Here is a 22,574-nt window from a genome sequence, read left to right on the forward strand (position 1 = left end):
TTTCCAACATCTTGAGATATCCACGCAAGAGACAAACCAGACATACAAAGAATATTCCTGATATCAGACTGCATATAACAACCTTGCATGGCCTATGTATCCAACGCGGCAGACAGATCAAGGAGGATTAACAAAGCAACGTCTCTGGAGTCGAATAACGTCCTTGGGTTGTCCACAGTGTTGTAAGACATTCTGTATGCAGACAAAGGAAACAGGAAGGAAAGGGTTAACGTTTAATAGGTTGTATTCATTAGAGGAACCCCTGAACACCATCTGAACATACAACACAACGGTTCAACTACAAGGCTGGTATTGGCGTTTATATGGAAATTGTAGGGTTTGTGCACCTGCTCTTTACAGTAGTCATGTGTGGTTACGATAATGCAATTGTTTGATCGAACGATCATGCTCGCTTGACCCAGCTTAATTTAAATTGTTTGTGTAAACAACGCTGAGAATCAACACTATTTGACGTACAGACAGATTGACGTTTTAAGATATTCGTGCGAGACGGTTACGTGATAGTAGTCACGTGATGGATCTGTTGATTACGCTCTTGCTGACAGCGCGATTCATTGTGAGTGAGTGAGTGAGTTGGGTTTAACGCCGCTTTTAACAGTATTCCAGTTATATCACGGCGTGTCAGCTTAATGTAAGAGGAAAGCCCGAAGTGATTCAGGTCTCAGACGGTTACCACTTCGGTGAAACCCACGAGCACGGGTATTAGGCTGACAAACCTAGAAACATAATCGGGGCGAACCGGGATTCGAAGCCACAATCATAGGTTTCTGGCGTGTCCAAGGGACGCAACTCTGCACAGCGAATCGCCACTGGGCCACCCGTGCCCCCGATTCATTGTGAACACGGGACGACGCAACATGGTTGGAGTGTTGTTGTGCACGCTGTTGACTGTGACACTAGCGGCAGGTGCCCGCTACGACCCCACATGGGAGTCACTGGACCAGAGGCCCCTCCCGGCCTGGTACGACGAGGCCAAGTTTGGCATCTTTCTTCACTGGGGGGTGTTCTCTGTTCCAAGCTTCGCAGGTGCTTGGTTCCAGGAGTATTGGCGACAAAACAGAACGGACGTTGTGGAGTTTATGAAGAATAACTACAGGCCAGGTTTTACCTATGCTGACTTTGCAGCAAAATTCACAGCTGAGTTCTACAACCCCGACGAATGGGCGGAGATATTCAACGCTTCGGGGGCAAGGTGAGAACACAGTAAATTGAAACTACAAACAAGCCAGCCATACTACAGTATCTAATATTAGTAACAGTGTTATTTAACCCCAGCGCACAGACCCATGTCGGGTTTGTGTTACAACTCTCCATTGGAACTGTGTTGACGATATGCATACGCTTTATCCTCTCATATGTAATATTAGTAACAGTGACTCGAACTCTGTCAGATAAGTAAAGGCAGATGGTGTCAATAGTGTCGGGCTTTGTGAGTCCTTTTCTTCCTTTCACGGCGTTATGTGTCACGGTATTGCCTTATCGAGAAACTCGTATTGCAAGGGAAGATAATTCTAACATTCATTTCTATATCCCCTGGCCAAAGGATTTCGTCAAATTGTCGTGCCACGCGACCCGTGAAGATCCGGGTTAGAATAGGTTGCTTGTCGTACGAGGCGACTAACGGATAGGGTGCTCAGGCTCGCTGACTTGGTTGATGCATGTCATCGTATCCCAATTGCGTGGATCGATGCTCATGATGTCAATCACTGGGTTGTCTGGTCCAGACGCGATTATTTACAGACCGCCGTCATATAACTGGAATATTGGAATATTAAACATTAAACAAACAAACAAACAAAAAAACAAACAAAAGTCATCAACTAAAGGGGTTTCCAGGCAATCGGGCCTCCTGTTTATTCAGTTAATAAATCAACATGGATTACACCCAAACATAAATTATTCTATGGCAAACGAATTATAGCAAGGACACTAAATGGAAGCGTCGTATTTGTAATGAAATACGACATACTTCCTTATGGCCGTCTAACTGTATAACATGCAAGTTATATATTTGTCCGGTTGTTATAATCACTCACTGTCAGTATTATGTTTGAAAAATCTCTTTGCATGCAAAGTTTATATCATGTATATATATACATGCATACATATATATATTTCAGATATGTTGTGCTGACATCAAAGCACCATGAAGGATTCTGCAACTGGCCAACCAAATACTCGTTCAACTGGAATTCCATGGATGTTGGCCCTCGCAGGGACTTAGTTGGTACGTGCAGAGTTACGTCCCATGGTTTGCAAGGATCCACTGATTTTGGGGTCGAATTTGAAATTCGCCCCAATTTTGCTTCTTGGTTTGACACCAATTGTCCAACTCAGCATCTCTTTGATAAGTACTTTCATTCATGTGACTGCAGTAGTTTCTGAGAAAAGTTGAAAGGCATGGAGCAAGGGCCATAACTCTCTAAAATAATTATTTATGTTTCCAACTTTCGAACTCATTTAAGAACATGACCAGTAACACCTGTGTGTAAAATTTCATTTCTTTTACTTAAATAGCTTTTGAGAAAATGTGTCCCCATTGCGAAGCGGAGGACGAACTCCGTTCATATAACCCCCGCCCCACTTCGTGGCTGGCGATAAATAGTCATTGTAGAATTATAAATGATACACCAGTCTGTTTCCTTATTCTTTTCAAATGTAGACATCTTTTAGAAGTGAATGTATATTTGGCAAAACGTAACGAGACACATCCATGCATCACCCTGATCGCCATGTACCCTGTTCTGTGAATCATCTATTCCAGGTGACCTGGCCAACTCAATCAGGAAGAAGACGACCATCAAGTTTGGTCTTTACCACTCGCTGTTCGAGTTTGTCAACCCAATGTTTCTTCAAGATCAGAAGAACGAATTCAAAACACAAGACTTTGTTAGGGTAGGTCCTGTGGACATTTTCAAATACTTTTTAATGTATTTTTACTTTTAAATTCCTGTTATTATATTTCTGTTCTGTTCCTTCGATTATTAGACATTGTCTTTCTCAAGGGTAGGTTCAATATGTATCGCATTTCTAGGAAGGCATTTATGAGAAACTAGTCATTTGTTATGCATGATAGAGTGTCTAGAGTGTCGGATCAGAAAAGTATCCAAGTACTCCTGATTAAAGAGGATCGGGTGGTTACGCTTCATCATTGGATGTCATCGTGACCCAGGCACGTGGGTCGTTGGGCATACTATCAACCTCTGGTTTGCCTGATTAATTTGATTATTTACAGGCAGCTGTGAATCTGCAATATTGCTGACTGTAGAGCAAAGCGTTCACTCACACAATTCTTCTTCGAGTAGTGTGGTGTACTGATATCAGGTGTACTTTGATTCGCTGAAGCGAAGCACGAGCTGGTAAAACTTGTCTTTCAGTTCAAGACAATGCCCGAGTTATATGAGCTGGTGAACCTGTACAAGCCTGATGTGGTGTGGTCAGATGGGGATTTGTCGGCGTCATCTACCTACTGGAACTCTACAGAGTTCATAGCATGGCTGTATAACGACAGGTAGGTCTCCTATATCTGAAAACCAAGTGAAGACAAAGCAGTACAGGACAGAAAAGGAAATGGCAACTATAGAACAAATATATATAAAAACAAAGCAGAATAAAATTACTTTTACCAATTAATATTTCCTGTCACGGCAACACTTTTGACATTCTGTTACATTGCTGCATTACGTACTCAGATTTATAGCAATCTGACCCTTCACAGTGCTTCATTGTATGTTGAATATCTGCGGGCCATTAAATAACGTTGCATTACACCCTCGGATCATTGTATTAAGTCTTTATCATCATGTTGCTTTGTATCCATAGAAAACATTCTTTCCCCGTCACAATACTGCCTTGCATCTTTGAATAGGGTCCTTCTGTTCCTTTCATAACGCTGAATACATCCTTTGATAGCTTCCTGTCGTTGAGGGGGCACGGATGGCCCAGTCGTCTAAGGCGCCGCGATTCGCTGTGCAGAGTTGCGTCCCTTGGACACGCCAGAAACCTATGATTGTGGGTTCGAATCCCGGTTCGCCCCGATTATGTTTCTAGGTTTGTCAGCACCATACCCGTGCTCGTTGGTTTCACCGAAGTGGTAAACGTCTGAGACCTGCATCACTTCGGACTTTCCTCCCACATTAAGCTGACACGCCGCGATATAACTGGAATACTGTTAAAAGCGGCGTTAAACCCAACTCACTCACTCCTGTCATTTAAATTGAATCTTTCGATGACCTTTTCCTTTCTCGAAAATGTGTACATGTGTTAATTTTACGTACCTCGGATGCTTGTACTGATGTCACTTGACCTTTACGTTTCACAATGTTGGTATGCATCGTTAGCTACCATTTTGTCCGCCTCACAGTGATGATTGAGTATTCCTGACAGACACTCTCACTTGTTCCAGCCCTGTTAAGGACACTGTGGTGACGAACGACCGCTGGGGGACAGACGCAACGTGCAAACATGGCGGGTTCTACACCTGTCATGACAGGTACAATCCAGGTAGGTGTAGCACACTGCAGTGCTGATTGGAAAGCTCATTTAAAATAGCTTGGTAATTTGCCATGCATTCCGGGGGAAAATAGACCCCAAATATTTCGAGCTTATAACTAAATGGTCTAAGATTGTGAGCGGGGCGATTTTGTATCATCGTACCCAGACAGCCTGAAAAATATCTGGCGCTGTCAACCGCTTATAGGACCGCCTAGATTCGATTATTTGCAAACTGTAGTGATAGTGCCGGGATTTAGTCTCACTAACTCAAAGCATATTTTGCGAAACTAGTTTAGTGCGGAAAACGAGGCGATTACTGTAGGTAAAATCTACGTGTAATTAAAGGAATAGTATTATGTAGCCATGATTCGTTATCGTGCTTTTTTAATCCGGTCGATTTCAATACAAATGAAACCTTCCGGATAAACGGGGTGACATGGCGTTTGTATTGAATATGTTCGCAATTGACAGGAGTGGCCCAGAATCATAAGTTCGAGGATGCCACCACTATCCACAAGACCTATTGGGGGTTCATCCGCAATGCCAAGCTGACTGACTTCCACACCATACAGCACCTCCTTACTGATCTCATCACAGTTGTCAGGTACATTATTTCATTATAGTGAGTAAGTGGGGGGTGAGTGTTTGGGAGAGTTGTGGAGTACGTGAATCGGGTTTAACGCCGCTTTTAGAGAAATGGGCTTCTACTGTTTCATTATATCCATGGTGTACTAGAAATACGTACCTACCTAACAATAGGAATAATCTTATTAATCTGATTAAAATGGCGATAAAGTTGTTATTGTGAGCTTTAGCTACAGAATTATATAATTTAGTTTGACGGGGGCATTGATGATAAAGGTGTTTATGAGTGAAGTTCAGTATGAAGAAGAATAGCTGCTAGTACTTACGTGGTACGTGTGATTTGATAAGGGTTGATGATAGACATAGCCGAAGATAACGCCTAAATGTGTCTGCCTAACTCTATCTGACAGCACACTTAGAGATACTGGTCCTGCATTCATCTTCCCGAGGCAAGGGAGTTAACTGACCATAAAAGTCCAGTTTCCACCCTTGCCGAACTAGGCTGGAATTCCGGAGTTACATTTTGGCTGGACTAACGAGTCGATGCATAGTCCAATCAAAATCGCGTAACGAAATCGACGTCCGGTTCGTAAACAACATTTCAACGTGCAGATTTCGGACGACTGAAGGATTTGCAAAACATGTGTACTGTTAACTGGGCGTCTACAGATATTTTGCAAATCTTTTCATGTTTTTAATCAAGGTGCTCAAGTGATTTGATGTACTTCGCGGGGTAAGACCCGTTTTATTACAATAAGATCTTGATTATCGATCAGATCGGATTTACTTGGGCGCCGCCATTTTGTTTGAAGCAAAAGCAAGTGATATGAGAGATGGAATCTGATTGGTCAATAGTAGGGGCATAGAAGGGTCATAACTCGTAATAGCCACTGGTGGCGCTACGATCGAGTCTGGAAATTCTAGCCTAGTTCGGCAAGAGAGGAAACAGGACTTTTATGGTCAGTTTACTCCTTGCCTCAGGAAGATGTCCAGGATTATGTCTGATGCACGTTGTCAATTTGACCCTTGCCATGTTTACGATATTGGAACATGGTCCGTTAGTTTACAATATTCATCTTTCAATTTCTCACTGTATCCAATCCTTAATATGCCTCATATAACGTGATGAAGTACGAAAAACTTAGTCCCCATAGTTAGCTATGCAATCACGTTTAGCGAGTTGTCGCGCATTAAACCATTGAACTAGCCGTGTCCCTTATGATTATCACAGTTTCAAGGACGAGCTATGACACATGGCACACCTGTACACATGACATATTTTATTACACTTAAAACCAACTCTGTTGCCAGGCAAGTGCGACAGATGGTGAGGTGGTTTAGTCGTTAAGTGATCGCTCGCCTGGTTCGATTCACCTTAGTGTTGCATACAGTTTGAGAAACTCACTCAAAATGTCCGGTGTGGTATTGGTGGATTACTGTCAAGTGCGTGATTACTGTCAAGGCGTGATTAAGCGACCTCGGTTTAACGTCGCTTGAACAGTATTTCAATTATATCACGGCGTGAATCGTAATCAGGGTGTACCAAGATTCAAAACCAGGAAACTCTGAACAGCGCAATGCGGCGCCTTGGACGACAGGGCCACCCGTGTCTCTTCCCCAACCCCATCCCGCGCATCTTCACTGCCACCACGACCACGCCACCACCACCGCCGTCGCCACCACATCACCACCAATACCACCACTACAACCACACAACCACCACCACATAGTTAAAGCAAGAACTGGATACATACAGTTACTGTATATAAGGTTATGTTCTGAGACCCAAGTTGATGTTGTTCTTTGACAGCTGCGGTGGCAACTTCCTGCTGAATGCTGGCCCCACCCCTGACGGTATGATCGGTCCGATATTTGAGGAGAGGTTGCGGCAGATGGGACAATGGCTGAAAGTTAATGGCGACGCCATCTATGAGACTCGACCCTGGACTACCCAGAATGATACAGCGACACCTGGTGTCTGGTACGTACATTACATACATGTATATACATATAAGAATCTAATATTTTACCAAATATTAATTAAACCCTCTGTAATTACACAATGAAATGATCTAAAATGAGAAAGAATCCCATTCAAACCATCCCCGAACCCCATGCGCATCAGAATTACGTAACCAGTTATGTAATTAGTCTATGCGTAGGAATATTTTCCCGCGCTTGCACTTCTTGTACCTGTAACATCATGAAGTCGTCCAAGTAAACAGAGTCGCAATAAAATGTGTTTGTCTGCTGTTACCTGAAGTCCTGATTGAACAGTATATGTAGCATGGTTCTACAACAGTGGTTTGACGATTGATTGAAAAATAATCCGTCATTATTATCAAGCAATCAGTCAAACACAACTGTCCATATATTCAAATGAAAACATCTTTTTCATCACTAAATGAAGGTTGCAAGAAAATTAATGTTGCAAGGATGTTAGTGTGGATGTTACGTTACAATGTTTCTTTGATGGATCTGTTAACATAGAATAAATGTTGTCTGAACGTTTGCTATATAAAAGTGAAACGCTTTTAAGTAGATCAATCTTTTTCTTTCTTACAAAAAAGAGGTATTACGACTATGGGTGAAATGGTCTAGCTAATGGTGATACAATGGTTAGCGTTGTAAACTCTGTTTTGGTATGCTTTCTTCTCACATAGGTACACGTCCAAGAAGTCATCAACCGGTATTTCCGTGTACGCCATCACTCTCAGCTGGCCCGTGGGAGATAAGCTGGAGCTGGCTGTCCCCCAGTCGGGTCCCACCACCACAGTGACGTTGCTAGGATACCCAGGACACATTGGATTCAAAGCTGGCGCCACATCAGGAATGACAATCATGATTCCAGCAATTCCAGCCAATCGTATGCCTTGCCAGTGGGCCTGGGTTTTCAGACTTGATAATCTCAAAAACCAATAGAATACATTATATATGCATAATATGTATCATTTGGTGGATTCTCTTTGTCATTTTGTGGTTGGATATATGTTTTAACGAGTTTTGTTTCCGTCGTGTGTCCTGTTTTTGGTCATTTTCTAGTTTTGTACATGCATTATTGAATACTTGTCTAATTGTCCATCAGTCTTTTATGGGATCCATATCATTCAGTCGAGCTTCAGTAGGGAGGTGTGAAACTCAGGGCACCATATATTGGTAATGGCATTGCTTCAGAACCAAGGAAACATATCCTTAAAATGTGGACAACTTCGTGAATGTAACAGTTCCGAATTATATCACTTTCAAAATCAAGCGATCAAAACGTTCGTGAGATGTATAGAAATGTAATTTAATATGAACTATTCAATCAAATATTTCTGTAATGAGGTCTGGTCATGGAGATAACACAGATTATTTACATTCCTGGGTACTTCCGTAGACACCTCACAAAAAGGGTGAATACACATCAGTTTGGACTTTCCTGTCACGTAAACTTAATGTCACTATATCATAAGGAAGATCCGGGTTAGAATTAGTCTTCAGCAACCCATGCTTGCCGTAAAAAGCGACAATGCTTGTCGTAACAGGCGACTAACGGAATCGGGTTGACCAGGCTTGCTGACTTGGTTGATGCATGTCATCGTATCCCAATTGCGTGGATCGATGCTCATGATGTCAATCACTGGATTATCTGGTTTATTTACAGACCGCCGTCTATATATTATAGCTGGAATATTTCTGAGTGCGGCATTTAACAACAAACAACAAAACAACAAAAACACTATATCATCAATATACTTGTTGGAAAGCAGCGTAAACAAGCTCACCATATCATTCCTAATACTTATTTTGGGGAAGATGCATTTGTATGACATAATTCTTGCCAGTATGAAATAAACCCATGGATTAAAGAAACTCCCGGTGTCGAGTCATTTGCACATGTGAACTGTTGGCTGGGTGGCGGAGTTGGTAGATGGCGGACTTGTACTGAAATTGTTAACCTGTTCATTCATAAATGAACATACTTAATAGACTGACAAAACAAATGACCGTGCCCTACTACATTTGATAACCCTGATCTTTACTATCAATCTCTTCAGTCATGTTTATCTTGACCTTTATGATTATGTTCTAGAAAACAGGAAGAAACGGATTTTATTATGAAAGAAAGGCAATTGAAACTAGATTAGTCAGTTTAACAACTACCTTATAACTGATGGCTGGTTACCTATGCCGAATAGGTTTACCTGTTTAACAATGAAGGTGTTGAAACTCGTCATGTTCTTCTGAATTCGCGTGGACAACTACATGAATACGGAATACACTCCAGCGTGGTTTGTTTCATCAACCGACAGTTTGTATTCATTAGTGGAACCTCTGATTCACCCCCCTAAACATACAATTATACAATCGACCAGTACAAGCAATCTCTCTTACATATAGACTTGTTAAGAGTGTTGCAATAAATCGCATCAGTGACACGTGGCCTCTGATTTAACTCACTAAATATATTTTTGCCTTTTCACGGAGTAGAAGACTATCATGTACATTTAACTCATTCACACATCACACGCAAAAGCATTCATAGATTGTTTATGTGAAGCTGCCATGATAGCAGGACGCCGTAAGAAGCCGATGACTCCGTGAAAATGATATCTTTCTAAAAGACATTTGGGATTAAATCCTTTGCAAATTACCAAGCACACAGTTAGACAATCTTTTAAAACGTTTAGATCTTTTTGCAAACAGTTCACAATTAAGACGATCGGTGACAATGAATACATTTTAAATGGCAGTATCTGGCAGCGATAATAGAAGATTGGTTTCTTGTATCTTGTTTATAATTAATTGTTTTCATATTAAAAATGATTAAATATTTGATCCGGTAAACACCTAGCTCTAACAGATCAATTCAGTCGGTTTTAAAATTCATTTAACTGGACCCCCCCCCCCCCCCCCCCCCCCCCCCTCTCTCTCTCTCTCTCACACACATACACACAAGTGCACTATATAAGTGCAATGATCTTGGACTCAACGTCTACCCCATTTCACCTCACCTACATGTGACTAGTCACGTGATTGATCTGTTGATTACGCTCTGCTGACAGCGCGATTCATTGTGAACACACGGGACGACGCAACATGGCTAGACTGTTGTTGTGCACGCTGGTGACTGTGACACTAGCGGCAGGTGCCCGCTACGACCCCACATGGGAGTCACTGGACCAGAGGCCCCTCCCGGCCTGGTACGACGAGGCCAAGTTTGGCATCTTTCTTCACTGGGGGGTGTTCTCTGTTCCAAGCTTCACAGGTGCTTGGTTCCAGGAGTTTTGGCGAGAAAAAAGACCGGACATTATGGAGTTCATGAAGAATAACTACCGACCGGATTTTACCTATGCTGACTTTGCAGCACAATTTACAGCTGAATTCTACAACCCCGACGAATGGGCGGAGATATTCAACGCCTCGGGGGCAAGGTGAGATCACGAGCACTACTCGTACCTCTATACAAAACGTTAGCGAACCCCAAACACCCGACAGTGAATTATCGAATTTATCCTCCCACATCTAATATTAGTAACAGTGACTCGACCCGTGTCAGATTGTGGAATAAAGGCAGACTCAGCCAGTCGTGTCAAGCTTTGTGGGGTCTTTCCTTCCTTTCACGGCGTCATGGTCGCCGTAGCTTATTATCTTATTAACTATCCATGTTAAACTGCGGCATGGTATATCAGTGGGCTAACAGTATAAAACCGGCATAAGTCGGGATTAGTACAAGCAGCCACACACACATTTAAGTCGCTTTGAGAGTGAAATAATCTTGAACGCGACGTTAAGCCCCATTACATCTCACCAATTTCTTGAAACAACTTATGGTCGTAGTATTAACTGGCATTACTCTAATGACTTTAGCACTTTTTCTTTAGATTTGTTTTGATCGGATAGCACGGTTTTGTATCAACTTATATTGGGAAGATGTATTCTGTTATAGTTATGACATACAATCTCACGGTCGTCTATCAAAAACTTCGAGTTCGTAGTTTCACATGTATACTAGCATAAAAAGTGAGTGTGTTTCATATCAAGTTCAATAAAAATAAATGTATTCTGAAATGAAATAATGCATCTTTCAATACATATTCATTCAACTAGGGTGGACATTTCCTCGACTTTAAGGGGCGCTCGTCACGCCGAAGACCCGGGTTCGATTCCCGACATGGGTACAATGTGTGAAGCCCATTTCTGGGGTCCCCCGCCGTGATATTGCTGGAATATTGCTAAAAGCGGCGTAAAACCATACTCACTCACTCCTCGACTTTAAGGTTGTGATTCACAATTTGCACGTGTATATATCATGCACGACGCACAATTTGGATGTTTGTGTGTTTGTTGGGAACGTGATACTCCTACACGTTATTTTGGGAATTTGAACGGCTCACAAAAGCTCATAAAACACCCCCGTTTAACCGTACATTATGCTTACACAATACCACGGCTTGCTGAAAATCAACTTGTACGCGCGCCGGGGCTGCTGCAAACAGGAACGGCGCAAAACGAGGTTGTCAGGCATTTTAATGTTCATCGAAATAAAATTATACAATATCTTTGGAGACATAACGTAGAGCAGGGCAACACTCATGACGTACCACTGACAATTCCTGGGTTGAGACCACTAAATGACAGAACGGTCAGCAACGGGTTGAGGAAAGACCTTATCCGACCCCGACGTCCAGCGATATGTCCAGTTTTGCTTCCACGTCACCGTCACCGTTTAGCATGTGTCCAGGTTTCATCGCTACTTTTAATCCCACCAAACACAATAAGATTATTCTCACCGTGTTCGTTCTGACAAAACAAGGCAAAGTTGTTGAATAACTGCCCGAAGGACTGGGCACATCCAACATACGGCTGGCTATATCATTGTATGTGTTGTTGAGTAACAAACTGAATAAACCTCACCAAACCTTTGTAGTTTAACGACTGTATTTGCTGTCGACTTCCTGGACGCATTATTAATACATCATGTGATTGAAATTCACACAAGGAAACGCATCGTGAAAGGTCCTCGTGACACATAGATCCTGTTTTTAACATGTAGTATAACGTCGTATCATGGTTTTAAAGAGAATATTCCTGGATAAAAGCTCCCCCCAATGCTACAGCTTATTGTAGACGTGGTAGGTTGAAAATGGCAGATTTAACTTGATGTTCAGGTATATTTAAGAGTAAGAGAGGTACCGTTAAAAATAGATTTCTGTAGATGTCAACTTCCCGAGATTTTGATAATTTACTGTTTGATCAACCTGGTCACGTTGTTATTGTGTGGTTATTAATCATCGTAGTATGACGAACCGACCGATTTGTATTTCCTGCTTTCAACTTCCGCCATGTGCCTCGAACTGTTTCTATACAAAATTTATAATAAAAACTCTATCAGCTGACTATGGATTATTATGTATTCCTTCGCATTGACGTTAGTGCGAAACATTGTTTGGACAATGAGTTGCATGCAATATTAAATTAAGAAATTGATAAAATGCCAATTTGAATAAATGTTTTTGATTCACTTTTTTTTTTTTTTTTCTTTGACAATTTGAAATGAGTATAAATTGAGTGAACTATTTACTTCATCGTAGTAAAAGCGACAGGTCGTATGTGAGCAGGTCACGACGCGAGAAATATCATCGTCGTTCTCGTAGTTGAAAGATCTGACTAAATTTCAATTTAAAATATGTAAAAATGAGAGATGGATATGTATATAATATATATATAATCGTGAAGCCTCAAACCCCATATTGTTTCTCGATCTTCGATCTCGAAACAATATGGGGTTTGAGGCTTCACTCGACGAAATATAAATCATATTCGACAAAAAAAATGAAGTAGCCTCTATATATTTCAGATATGTGGTACTTACATCAAAGCACCATGAAGGTTTCTGCAACTGGCCAACCAAATACTCGTTTAACTGGAATGCCATGGACGTTGGCCCTCGCAGGGACTTAGTTGGTACGTGCAGAGTTACGTCCCATGGTTTGCAAGGATCCACTGATTTTGGGTTCGAATTCTGAAATTCGCTCCGATTATGATTCTTGGTTTGACAGCAGCAAAGAATGATTTGTTTGAATATTTATTCGCGTGTCACCCAATAATCAATAGCTATAAGTAACGAGACACATCCATGCATCACCCTGATCGCCATGTACCCTCTTCTGTGAATCATCTATTCCAGGTGACCTGGCAAACTCCATCAGGAAGAAGACTACCATCAAGTTTGGTCTTTACCACTCGCTGTTCGAATTTGTCAACCCAATGTTTCTTCAAGATCAAAAGAACGAATTCAAAACTCAAGACTTTGTTAGGGTAGGTCCTGTGGACATTTTCAAATACTTTCAAATGTAGTTTTATATTTGTTTAACTATATTTCTGTTCTATTATATTTTTTTAAAACCCCAAAAGATTCTGACAGATATTGTCTTACTCAAGACTTTGCTAGCTAACGTTTGATATGAATGGCATTACCAGGCAATCATTTATGAAATATTCGTCACTTGTCATGCATAATAGTGCGTCTATGCGCTTGCTTGGATGTTTCGGATCAATATAGGGAAGTATAATAATACTAATAATGAGGATCGGGTGGTTACGCTTCATCTTTAGATGTCATCGTGACCCAGGCACGTGGGTCGTTGGGCCTACTATCAACCACTGGTTTGCCTGACTAATTTGATTATTTACAGGCAGTTGTGAAGATTGAAAAAAACCATTCACTAACTCACTTGTTTCTACGACCAAAAACAATCTTCACGTGATGCAGTAGCCTGTTCGAGCAGTGAGGGGTACTGGTTGCGGGTGTACATTGGTTCATTGAGCGAAAGCCATTCATGCGAGAACAGACACACTCTTTTTTTAAAACTCTCCCTATGCTCTGGAGCCTTTTTTCGTTAATACTAACAAAAATGAACATATATACAAAACAATTTTCAGTTCAAGACAATGCCCGAGTTATATGAGCTGGTGAACCTGTACAAGCCTGATGTTATTTGGTCAGATGGGGATTGGATGGCGCCGTCTACCTACTGGAACTCCACAGAGTTCATAGCATGGCTGTATAACGACAGGTAGGCCTCCTCCTATATCTGTCAAACTAAGTGAAGACAAAACATTACAGATTGCCATAACATGACTCTAGAGAACAAGTATGCCAAAAGAATATAGTTAAGTATATCCTGGCACAGAAAAACATGCTGTCATAGCAACACTCGTGACATACTGTAACAGCAACTCTCATGACATACAACCGCATAGCATTCTGAACCCTTTACAATGCTGCATCGCATCCTTAGCTATCATTTTGCCCCTTCATCGTGCTGCATTGCATCCTTCTTAGATAGCAAGCTGTCCCCTTCAAAGTGCTGCATTGCATCCTTCTTAGATAGCATTCTGTCCCCTTCACAGTGCTGCATTGCATCCTCCTTAGAATAGCATTCTGCCCCCTTAACAGTGCTGCATTGCATCCTCCTTAGAATAGCATTCTGCCCCCTTAACAGTGCTGCATTGCATCCTCCTTAGAATAGCATCTGTCCCCTTCACAGTGCTACATTGCATCCTTAGATAGCCTTCTGCCCCCTTTACAGGGCTGCATTGCATCCTCCTTAGAATAGCATTCTGCCCCCTTAACAGTGCTGCATTGCATCCTCCTTAGAATAGCATCTGTCCCCTTCACAGTGCTACATTGCATCCTTAGATAGCCTTCTGCCCCCTTTACAGGGCTGCATTGCATCCTTAGATAGCCTTCTGCCCCCTTTACAGGGCTGCATTGCATCCTTAGATAGCATTGTGCCCACTTCACAGTGCTGCATTGCATCCTTAGATAGCATTCTGTCTACTTCATCGTGCTGCATTGCATCCTTCTTAGATAGCAGTTTGTCCCCTTTACAGTGCTGCATTGTATCCTTAGATAGCATTCTGTCCACTTCATCGTGCTGCATTGCATCCTTAGATAGCATTCTGTCCCTTTCACAGTGCTGCATTGCATCCTCCTTAGAATAGCACCTGTCCCCTTCACAGTGCTACATTGCATCCTTAGATAGCCTTCTGCCCCCTTTACAGGGCTGCATTGCATCCTTAGATAGCATTGTGCCCACTTCACAGTGCTGCATTGCATCCTTAGATAGCATTCTGTCTACTTCATCGTGCTGCATTGCATCCTTCTTAGATAGCAGTTTGCCCCCTTTACAGTGCTGCATTGTATCCTTAGATAGCATTCTGTCCACTTCATCGTGCTGCATTGCATCCTTAGATAGCATTCTGTCCCCTTCACAGTGCTGCATTGCATCCTCCTTAGAATAACATTCTGCCCCCTTAACAGTGCTGCATTGCATCCTCCTTAGAATAGCATCTGTCCCCTTCACAGTCCTACATTGCATCCTTAGATAGCCTTCTGCCCCCTTTACAGGGCTGCATTGCATCCTTAGATAGCATTGTGCCCCCTTAACAGTGCTGCATTGCATCCTTAGATAGCATTCTGTCTACTTCATCGTGCTGCATTGCATCCTTAGATAGCATTCTGTCTACTTCATCGTGCTGCATTGCATCCTTAGATAGCATTCTGTCCCCTTCACAGTGCTGCATTGCATCCTTAGATAGCATTCTGTCCCCTTCACAGTCCTACATTGCATCCTTAGATAGCCTTCTGCCCCCTTTACAGTGCTGCATTGCATCCTTAGATAGCATTCTGTCCCCTTCACAGTGCTGCATTGCATCCTTAGATAGCATTCTGTCCCCTTCACAGTGCTGCATTGCATCCCCCTTAGAATAGCATCTGTCCCCTTCACAGTCCTACATTGCATCCTTAGATAGCCTTCTGCCCCCTTTACAGGGCTGCATTGCATCCTTAGATAGCATTGTGCCCACTTCACAGTGCTGCATTGCATCCTTAGATAGCATTCTGTCTACTTCATCGTGCTGCATTGCATCCTTCTTAGATAGCAGTTTGCCTCCTTTACAGTGCTGCATTGCATCCTTAGATAGCATTCTGTCCCCTTCACAGTGCTGCATTGCATCCTCCTTAGAATAGCATTCTGCCCCCTTAACAGTGCTGCATTGCATCCTCCTTAGAATAGCATTCTGCCCCCTTAACAGTGCTGCATTGCATCCTCCTTAGAATAGCATCTGTCCCCTTCACAGTGCTACATTGCATCCTTAGATAGCATTCTGCCCCCTTAACAGTGCTGCATTGCATCCTCCTTAGAATAGCATTCTGCCCCCTTAACAGTGCTGCATTGCATCCTCCTTAGAATAGCATCTGTCCCCTTCACAGTGCTACATTGCATCCTTAGAATAGCATCTGTCCCCTTCACAGTCCTACATTGCATCCTTAGATAGCATTGTGCCCACTTCACAGTGCTGCATTACATTCTTAGATAGCATTCTGTCTACTTCATCGTGCTGCATTGCATCCTTCTTAGATAGCAGTTTTCCCCCTTTACAGTGCTGCATTGTATCCTTAGATAGCCTTCTGTCCACTTCATCGTGCTGCATTGCATCCTCAGATAGCATTCTGTCCACTTCATCGTGCTGCATTACATCCTTCTTAGATAGCATTTTGCCCCCTTTACAGTGCTGCATTGCATCCTTAGATAGCATTCTGTCTACTTCATCGTGCTGCATTGCATCCTTCTTAGATAGCATTTTGCCTCCTTTACAGTGCTGCATTGTATCCTTAGATAGCATTCTGTCTACTTCATCGTGCTGCATTGCATCCTTCTTAGATAGCATTTTGCCCCCTTTACAGTGCTGCATTGCATCCTTAGATAGCATTTTGTCCGCTTCATCGTGCTGCATTGCATCCTTCTTAGATAGCATTTTGCCCCCTTTACAGTGCTGCATTGCATCCTTAGATAGCATTTTGTCCGCTTCATCGTGCTGCATTGCATCCTTCTTAGATAGCATTTTGCCCACTTCATCGTGCTGCATTGCATCCTCCTTAGATAGCATTCTGCCCACTTCATCGTGTTGCATTGCATTCTCCTTAGATAACATTCTGTCCACTTCATCGTCCTGCATTGCATCCTCAGATAGCATCCTGTCCTCTGCACAGTAATGCATTGCATCATTAGATAATTACGGCCCCGTTACAATGATTAGATTGCATTCTCCCCCACCCACAGTTCTGTTCCTCCCCCTCCCCAGCTTTCTGTCTTTTCTAAATTTTGCATTTAATGTTTGGATATCCTAGTTTCCTTTCACAATGCTTGTACTGAGGTCACTGGACCTTTACGTTTCACAATGTTGGTATGGATCGTTAGCTACCATTCTGTCCGCCTCACAGTGATGTTTGAGTATTCCTGACAGACACTCTCACTTGTTCCAGCCCTGTTAAGGACACTGTGGTGACAAACGACCGCTGGGGGAAAGACGCAACATGCAAACACGGCGGGTTCTACACCTGTCATGACAGGTACAACCCAGGTAGGCGTATCACACTGATTTGGCACTGATTTAGTACTGATTTGAAAGGTGGTTTGGAGGAGTTTGCTATTTTGCCATGCTATTCGTATCTTCAGTTTGCACAATAATGGTTCTCAATTGACAGGAGTGGCACAGAAGCATAAGTTCGAGGATGCCACCACCATCCACGACTACTACTGGGGGTTCATCCGTAACGCCAAGCTGAGTGACTTCTTCACCATAAACCATCTCCTGACAGAGCTCATTACGGTTGTCAGGTACCTTATTTCATTATTATGAGTGGTGAGTTCGTGAGGTGGTTGGTGGGTTGGTGTTTGGGTGAGTGGTTGAATACGTGGTTGAGTACATTGTGTGCGCAGATAGTTGCTCATGATGTCTCGATTATTTAAAGACCGCCATATATATAGAATAGTGTGAGTGAGTATATGAGTGTGGAATCCCCACGAGGATATATGTGAATGAGTGTGGAATCCCCACGAGGATATATGTGAATGAGTGTGGAATCCCCACGAGGATATATGTGAATGAGTGTGGAATCCCTACAGGGATATATGTGAATGAGTGTGGAATCCCCACAGGGATATATGTAAATGAGTGGAATCCCCACAGGGATATATGTGAAAGAGTGTGGAATCCCCACCGGGATATATGTGAATGAGTGGAATCCCCACAGGGATATATGTGAAAGAGTGTGGAATCCCCACCGGGATATATGTGAATGAGTGTGGAATCCCCACAGGGATATATGTGAATAAGTGTGGAATCACCACAGGGATATATGCGTATAAGTATGGAATTCCTACGGTGTGTGTATGACTGTGGACTACTCACGTCTGTATATATGAAGAAGTGGGATGAGTTGGGTGTACCTATGTCTGGAATGGTTTTTCAGCGTATAGCTATGGAGGTTGTAGACGTTTACCAATTGGCCAAACCCACACACATGGTAATAAATACAATAATGTTTAGCGAGCAGCTGAATCTATTAGACCATTGAACTAGTCGTGTCCACTGTGGTTATCACAGTTTCAAAAACCAGTCAAGACTCGTGACACAATATATTACAATCAAATAACCTCTCAACCTCTAATTAAGGCACGGTCGGTGGGATGGCGAGGTGGTGTAGTGGTTAAGTGTTCACACTCCTGGTTCGATCCCCCAAATTGGTACGTACAATGCGTTAAACTCCGTCTTTATTTCCCGTGTGATATTGGTGGAACACTGCAGGGTAAAACCTAACCCACTCATTCACTCGATCAATGAGGGAGGGAGTGTCTTCGGTTTGACATTATTTCACGGCGTGGAACAGGGCAAACAAACGATAATAGATTTAAGGAACGCAACTTTGCACAGCGAATTGTGGCGCCTCATGCGACCGGGCCACCGTCTCTAACCCCGATCCTTCCTGCGCACCACCATCACTACCACTACAACCACCACAACACACACAAGGCAAGAACTGGTGAGATACATACAGTATATAAGGTTATGTTCTGAGACCCAAGTTGATGTTGTTCTTTGACAGCTGCGGTGGCAACTTCCTGCTGAATGCTGGCCCCACCCCTGACGGTATGATCGGTCCGATATATGAGGAGAGGTTGCGGCAGATGGGCCAATGGCTGAAAGTTAATGGCGACGCCATCTATGAGACACGACCCTGGACTACCCAGAATGACACAGCGACACCTGGTGTCTGGTACGTACAATACATAAAAGTTCCCACAAGGACGTACTAACATATAACATTCTAATATATTTTACCAAATATTAATTAAACCCACTTTAATTACAGACTAAATAATCTGAATTGAGAAAGAATTCCATTTAAGTCATTCTCTCCCCAAATCCCTAGTCTTGTTAATTATATACCAAAAGGGATAATACAGCCATATTGTTCAATCGTCATAAGTGGTTTGAAAAATAATCAGTTATTATTATAATCAAGCAAGCAGTGAAACACAACCGTCCGTATGTTCAAACGGAAAATGGTTTTCATCGCAACATGGTTATACTTTCCCTTAGAAAGAAGGGTGTAAATAAAATCGACAAAAACATCCCCATACTCATAAGAAATATCTTCCTAAAGGAAATATGTTACGAGGCTATTAGTGTGAATGCAATTTAAGACCTTGCATGTGTACTGCACTACAAAACGTCACTACATGAAAATAACTAATGAAAGTTTCCCATTACTATCAATGCATTTTCCAATTAATATCAATGCATTTTGTGCCATTTCAATGCATTTTTGGAGGCATCTCGCTTTTTTACATAAGTACACAAGTTCAATGTTGAAACAAATATGGATATAATGGGTCGGCAAAACGACCATGGTACAAAGTCCCGAATGCTTCCAATGATAATCAAAATTCACTCTCGTTTCCTTGTGCCTTTTCTGATAAACGGCACCCCATTACTAGGATCCAACATTCTTGTATTGATACTAGCACCATACCTATGAAGAATCAGAGAAACCAGGCTTTAGGAAGACTGCATGCTGTTGGTGACCTGGTATCGTTGCTGTAATCTGAAGATGGTTCTCATGTGGACATTAAAAGCATTGGCAACCATTTATGCAGCCTGACCAGCATGCAATCGCCCTAAAGCCTGGTTTCTCTGATTCTTCGTAAGTCTTGGCATGGCGCTCTATAGTATCGATACAAGAATGTTGGATCCATGTATTGGGGCTCTGTTTAACAGAAAATGCCCAAAGAATCGCAAGTTCATTTTGATTTTCATGGAAAACATTCAGGACTTTGTAACAGCTTTGTAGCTGCGTTTTGGCGACCAATTACATCCATAAATCGTATCACTTTTTGGCCGTTAAGTTTGGATACAGACTAATGTGAAAAACCCGAGATGCTACCCCAGAAAGCATTGATATTTCAATGGGAATCTTTCATGAATTATTTTCATGAAGTGCAGTTTCTTTTGCAGTTCAGGAAGAATAAAGGTTGCCAGGACACATATTATATAAAAGTGAAACGCTATGAATTCCATACTTCTTTTTCTTTCTTACAAATAAGATGTACTATGACTATTGGTGAATTGGTTATCATACTGAAGATGTACGGAAGAGCGTTGTAAACTGTTTTGGTACGCTTTCTTCTCACGTAGGTACACGTCCAAGAAGTCATCAACCGGTATTTCCGTGTACGCCATCACTCTCAGCTGGCCCGTGGGAAATAAGCTGGAGCTGGCTGTCCCCCAGCCGGGCCCCACCACAACAGTGACGTTGCTAGGATACCCAGGACACATTGGATTCAAAGCTGGCGCCACATCAGGAATGACAATCATGATTCCAGCAATTCCAGCCAACCGTATGCCTTGCCAGTGGGCCTGGGTTTTCAGACTTGATAATCTCAAAAACCAGTAGTATTTTGAAAGTATAGTTTTGTACAGTTCTCGTACAAGGGTTCTTTTCAGCCGACGTCATTGCCTATTGACTCTTACTTGTCGTATTATGTCGATGCTTTCAGATGTCTTATCCCATATACAAAATGGCCACCACGTCAGCCATGTTGAAAATGTATAAAGCATATTTTCTGGTGTCCTCAGCCATGATATTGCTGGAATATTGATAAAAGTGGTATAAAGTCACTCCTTTCGTCTTGCCCATTTATTGCCTGGGACTTTTAGACTATTGAATATAAATGACATTTTTACATCTCTTTAGTCATGGTCATCCTGTGTCATTTTTGTTGATGATTTTTGTACACATGTATTTAAAATTAAACTTTACATAAAAAATATCGTCTTATTGGTAATTATACAGTAAACTACACATATAAAGAACACGCTTGTATCGAACTGACCGATATAACGAAGGTATTTCTTAGTCCCGGCCATTTGTTGTATATATGCTTATAACGAACTGCGGTTAGAGTTCGTTATAACCGTAGTTTACTGTACTCTAGTACTGCTTGCATACTGCTGTCAAGGAAAACCTGAGGAGGCCCCTATAGATCTTGGATTTTGCGCATGCTGCCAACATTAATAACCGCACTACATTCTGAAACTGGCCACGTGTTTGTTTTGGCATAGGCAGAACTTGGATGGGTGCCCTACTGAGCTCTGCGTTCCCCTCCCATGGGAATCCGGAGTAGAATAAGCTCCCAGCATCTCATTCTTTTAAACACCGACTAACGAGGATCGGGTGGTTGCAATGTGCGATCTGGGCAAGGCTGGCCAGTGGTCGCTAGCATATGAATGACCAACGTCCTTGGTGTACGATGACACACAATCACCCATGTCAAACAACTCGATCCTTCTTATAGTCTCCCACAAGCATCGGGTACTGGGGCCTTTCCCATCCTTCGCGGAGTAAGCATCTAGAAACGGCGGGTGACGGATGCTGCTGAGGACCTAAACTGCCGCCAGAAGAAAATATTAAACAAGAAATGATTGGTCGATGATGATGTATTTGATGTGTTTGTTTGTTTCTTGTTTAACGTCGCACTCGGTAATATTCCGCTATATGACGGCAGGCTGTAAATAATCGAGTCTGGACCAGACAATCCAGTTACTGGCATCATGATCATTGAAATACGCAGTTGGGATACAGTGACATGTATCAACCATGTCCATCCTCTTCCGACAAGCAAAGGTTTCTGAAGACCGGTTCTAATCCGGATCTTCATGTGTGTCATAGTAACGTTTTGGACCCGACCTTTGCGGTGTTTCGGCGACTGTTTTCAGCCATGTAACGTTTTCATAATGTTTGTAATATTTTGGGTAATCACATTTTCTTGTGTCCGGCAGTTTAGTCTTTAACCATGTGATGTAACCAAACTTGACATCTTCTGTTTACTGAATATGCTACATATTGTTCCTTAAGAGACATCTGAGATCACAGATGGTTAATCGAGACATCTTGCGTTGATCTCAGATGGTTCAACGAGAGATAAATGAGTAACAATTGGCTTTTAGAAATGGGGTTTAACGTCGCGTCCAAGATTTTTGCACTTATATAGCAACGTGCATGTACGTGTGTATGTGTGGCTGCTGGCACTGGTCCGGACTGATGCCGATTTATATTGCTAGCTAACTGAGATACTATG

At 42.3% G+C, this 22,574-nt stretch overlaps 2 protein-coding genes across 2 annotated transcripts; both read left to right on the forward strand.

Annotated features, from left to right (window-relative positions):
* The first annotated feature begins 842 nt into the window (after positions 1 to 842).
* Positions 843 to 20,946, forward strand: LOC124138404 (alpha-L-fucosidase-like). Its single transcript, XM_046505042.2, has 9 exons — positions 843 to 1,213; positions 2,142 to 2,248; positions 2,786 to 2,916; positions 3,399 to 3,532; positions 4,427 to 4,524; positions 4,987 to 5,119; positions 6,911 to 7,081; positions 7,764 to 8,016; positions 20,885 to 20,946. The coding sequence occupies exons 1-9, from the start codon at positions 879 to 881 to the stop codon at positions 20,888 to 20,890; spliced, it is 1,368 nt and encodes a 455-aa protein (XP_046360998.2). The 5' UTR covers positions 843 to 878; the 3' UTR covers positions 20,891 to 20,946.
* On the forward strand, positions 10,142 to 21,097 carry LOC124138396 (alpha-L-fucosidase-like). Its single transcript, XM_048382711.1, has 8 exons — positions 10,142 to 10,517; positions 12,944 to 13,050; positions 13,274 to 13,404; positions 14,029 to 14,162; positions 17,417 to 17,514; positions 17,639 to 17,771; positions 19,040 to 19,210; positions 20,632 to 21,097. Exons 1-8 carry the CDS (start codon positions 10,183 to 10,185, stop codon positions 20,888 to 20,890), a joined length of 1,368 nt encoding a protein of 455 aa, XP_048238668.1. The 5' UTR covers positions 10,142 to 10,182; the 3' UTR covers positions 20,891 to 21,097.
* Positions 21,098 to 22,574: the final 1,477 nt, after the last annotated feature.

Source organism: Haliotis rufescens, unplaced genomic scaffold (assembly GCF_023055435.1).
Source record: "Haliotis rufescens isolate VD_foot unplaced genomic scaffold, xgHalRufe1.0.p SCAF_40, whole genome shotgun sequence".
In the NCBI taxonomy this organism is placed as follows: domain Eukaryota; kingdom Metazoa; phylum Mollusca; class Gastropoda; order Lepetellida; family Haliotidae; genus Haliotis; species Haliotis rufescens.

Bases quoted from the DNA above. Each gene is read 5' to 3' on its own strand.
- LOC124138396 (XM_048382711.1), top strand. From the start codon at position 10,183: ATGGCTAGACTGTTGTTGTGCACGCTGGTGACTGTGACACTAGCGGCA. The intron at 10,518-12,943 runs GTGAGATCACGA...TATATATTTCAG, and splicing joins TTCAACGCCTCGGGGGCAAG to ATATGTGGTACTTACATCAA. The intron at 13,051-13,273 runs GTACGTGCAGAG...CATCTATTCCAG, and splicing joins CCCTCGCAGGGACTTAGTTG to GTGACCTGGCAAACTCCATC.
- LOC124138404 (XM_046505042.2), top strand. From the start codon at position 879: ATGGTTGGAGTGTTGTTGTGCACGCTGTTGACTGTGACACTAGCGGCA. The intron at 2,249-2,785 runs GTACGTGCAGAG...CATCTATTCCAG, and splicing joins CCCTCGCAGGGACTTAGTTG to GTGACCTGGCCAACTCAATC. The intron at 5,120-6,910 runs GTACATTATTTC...GTTCTTTGACAG, and splicing joins GATCTCATCACAGTTGTCAG to CTGCGGTGGCAACTTCCTGC.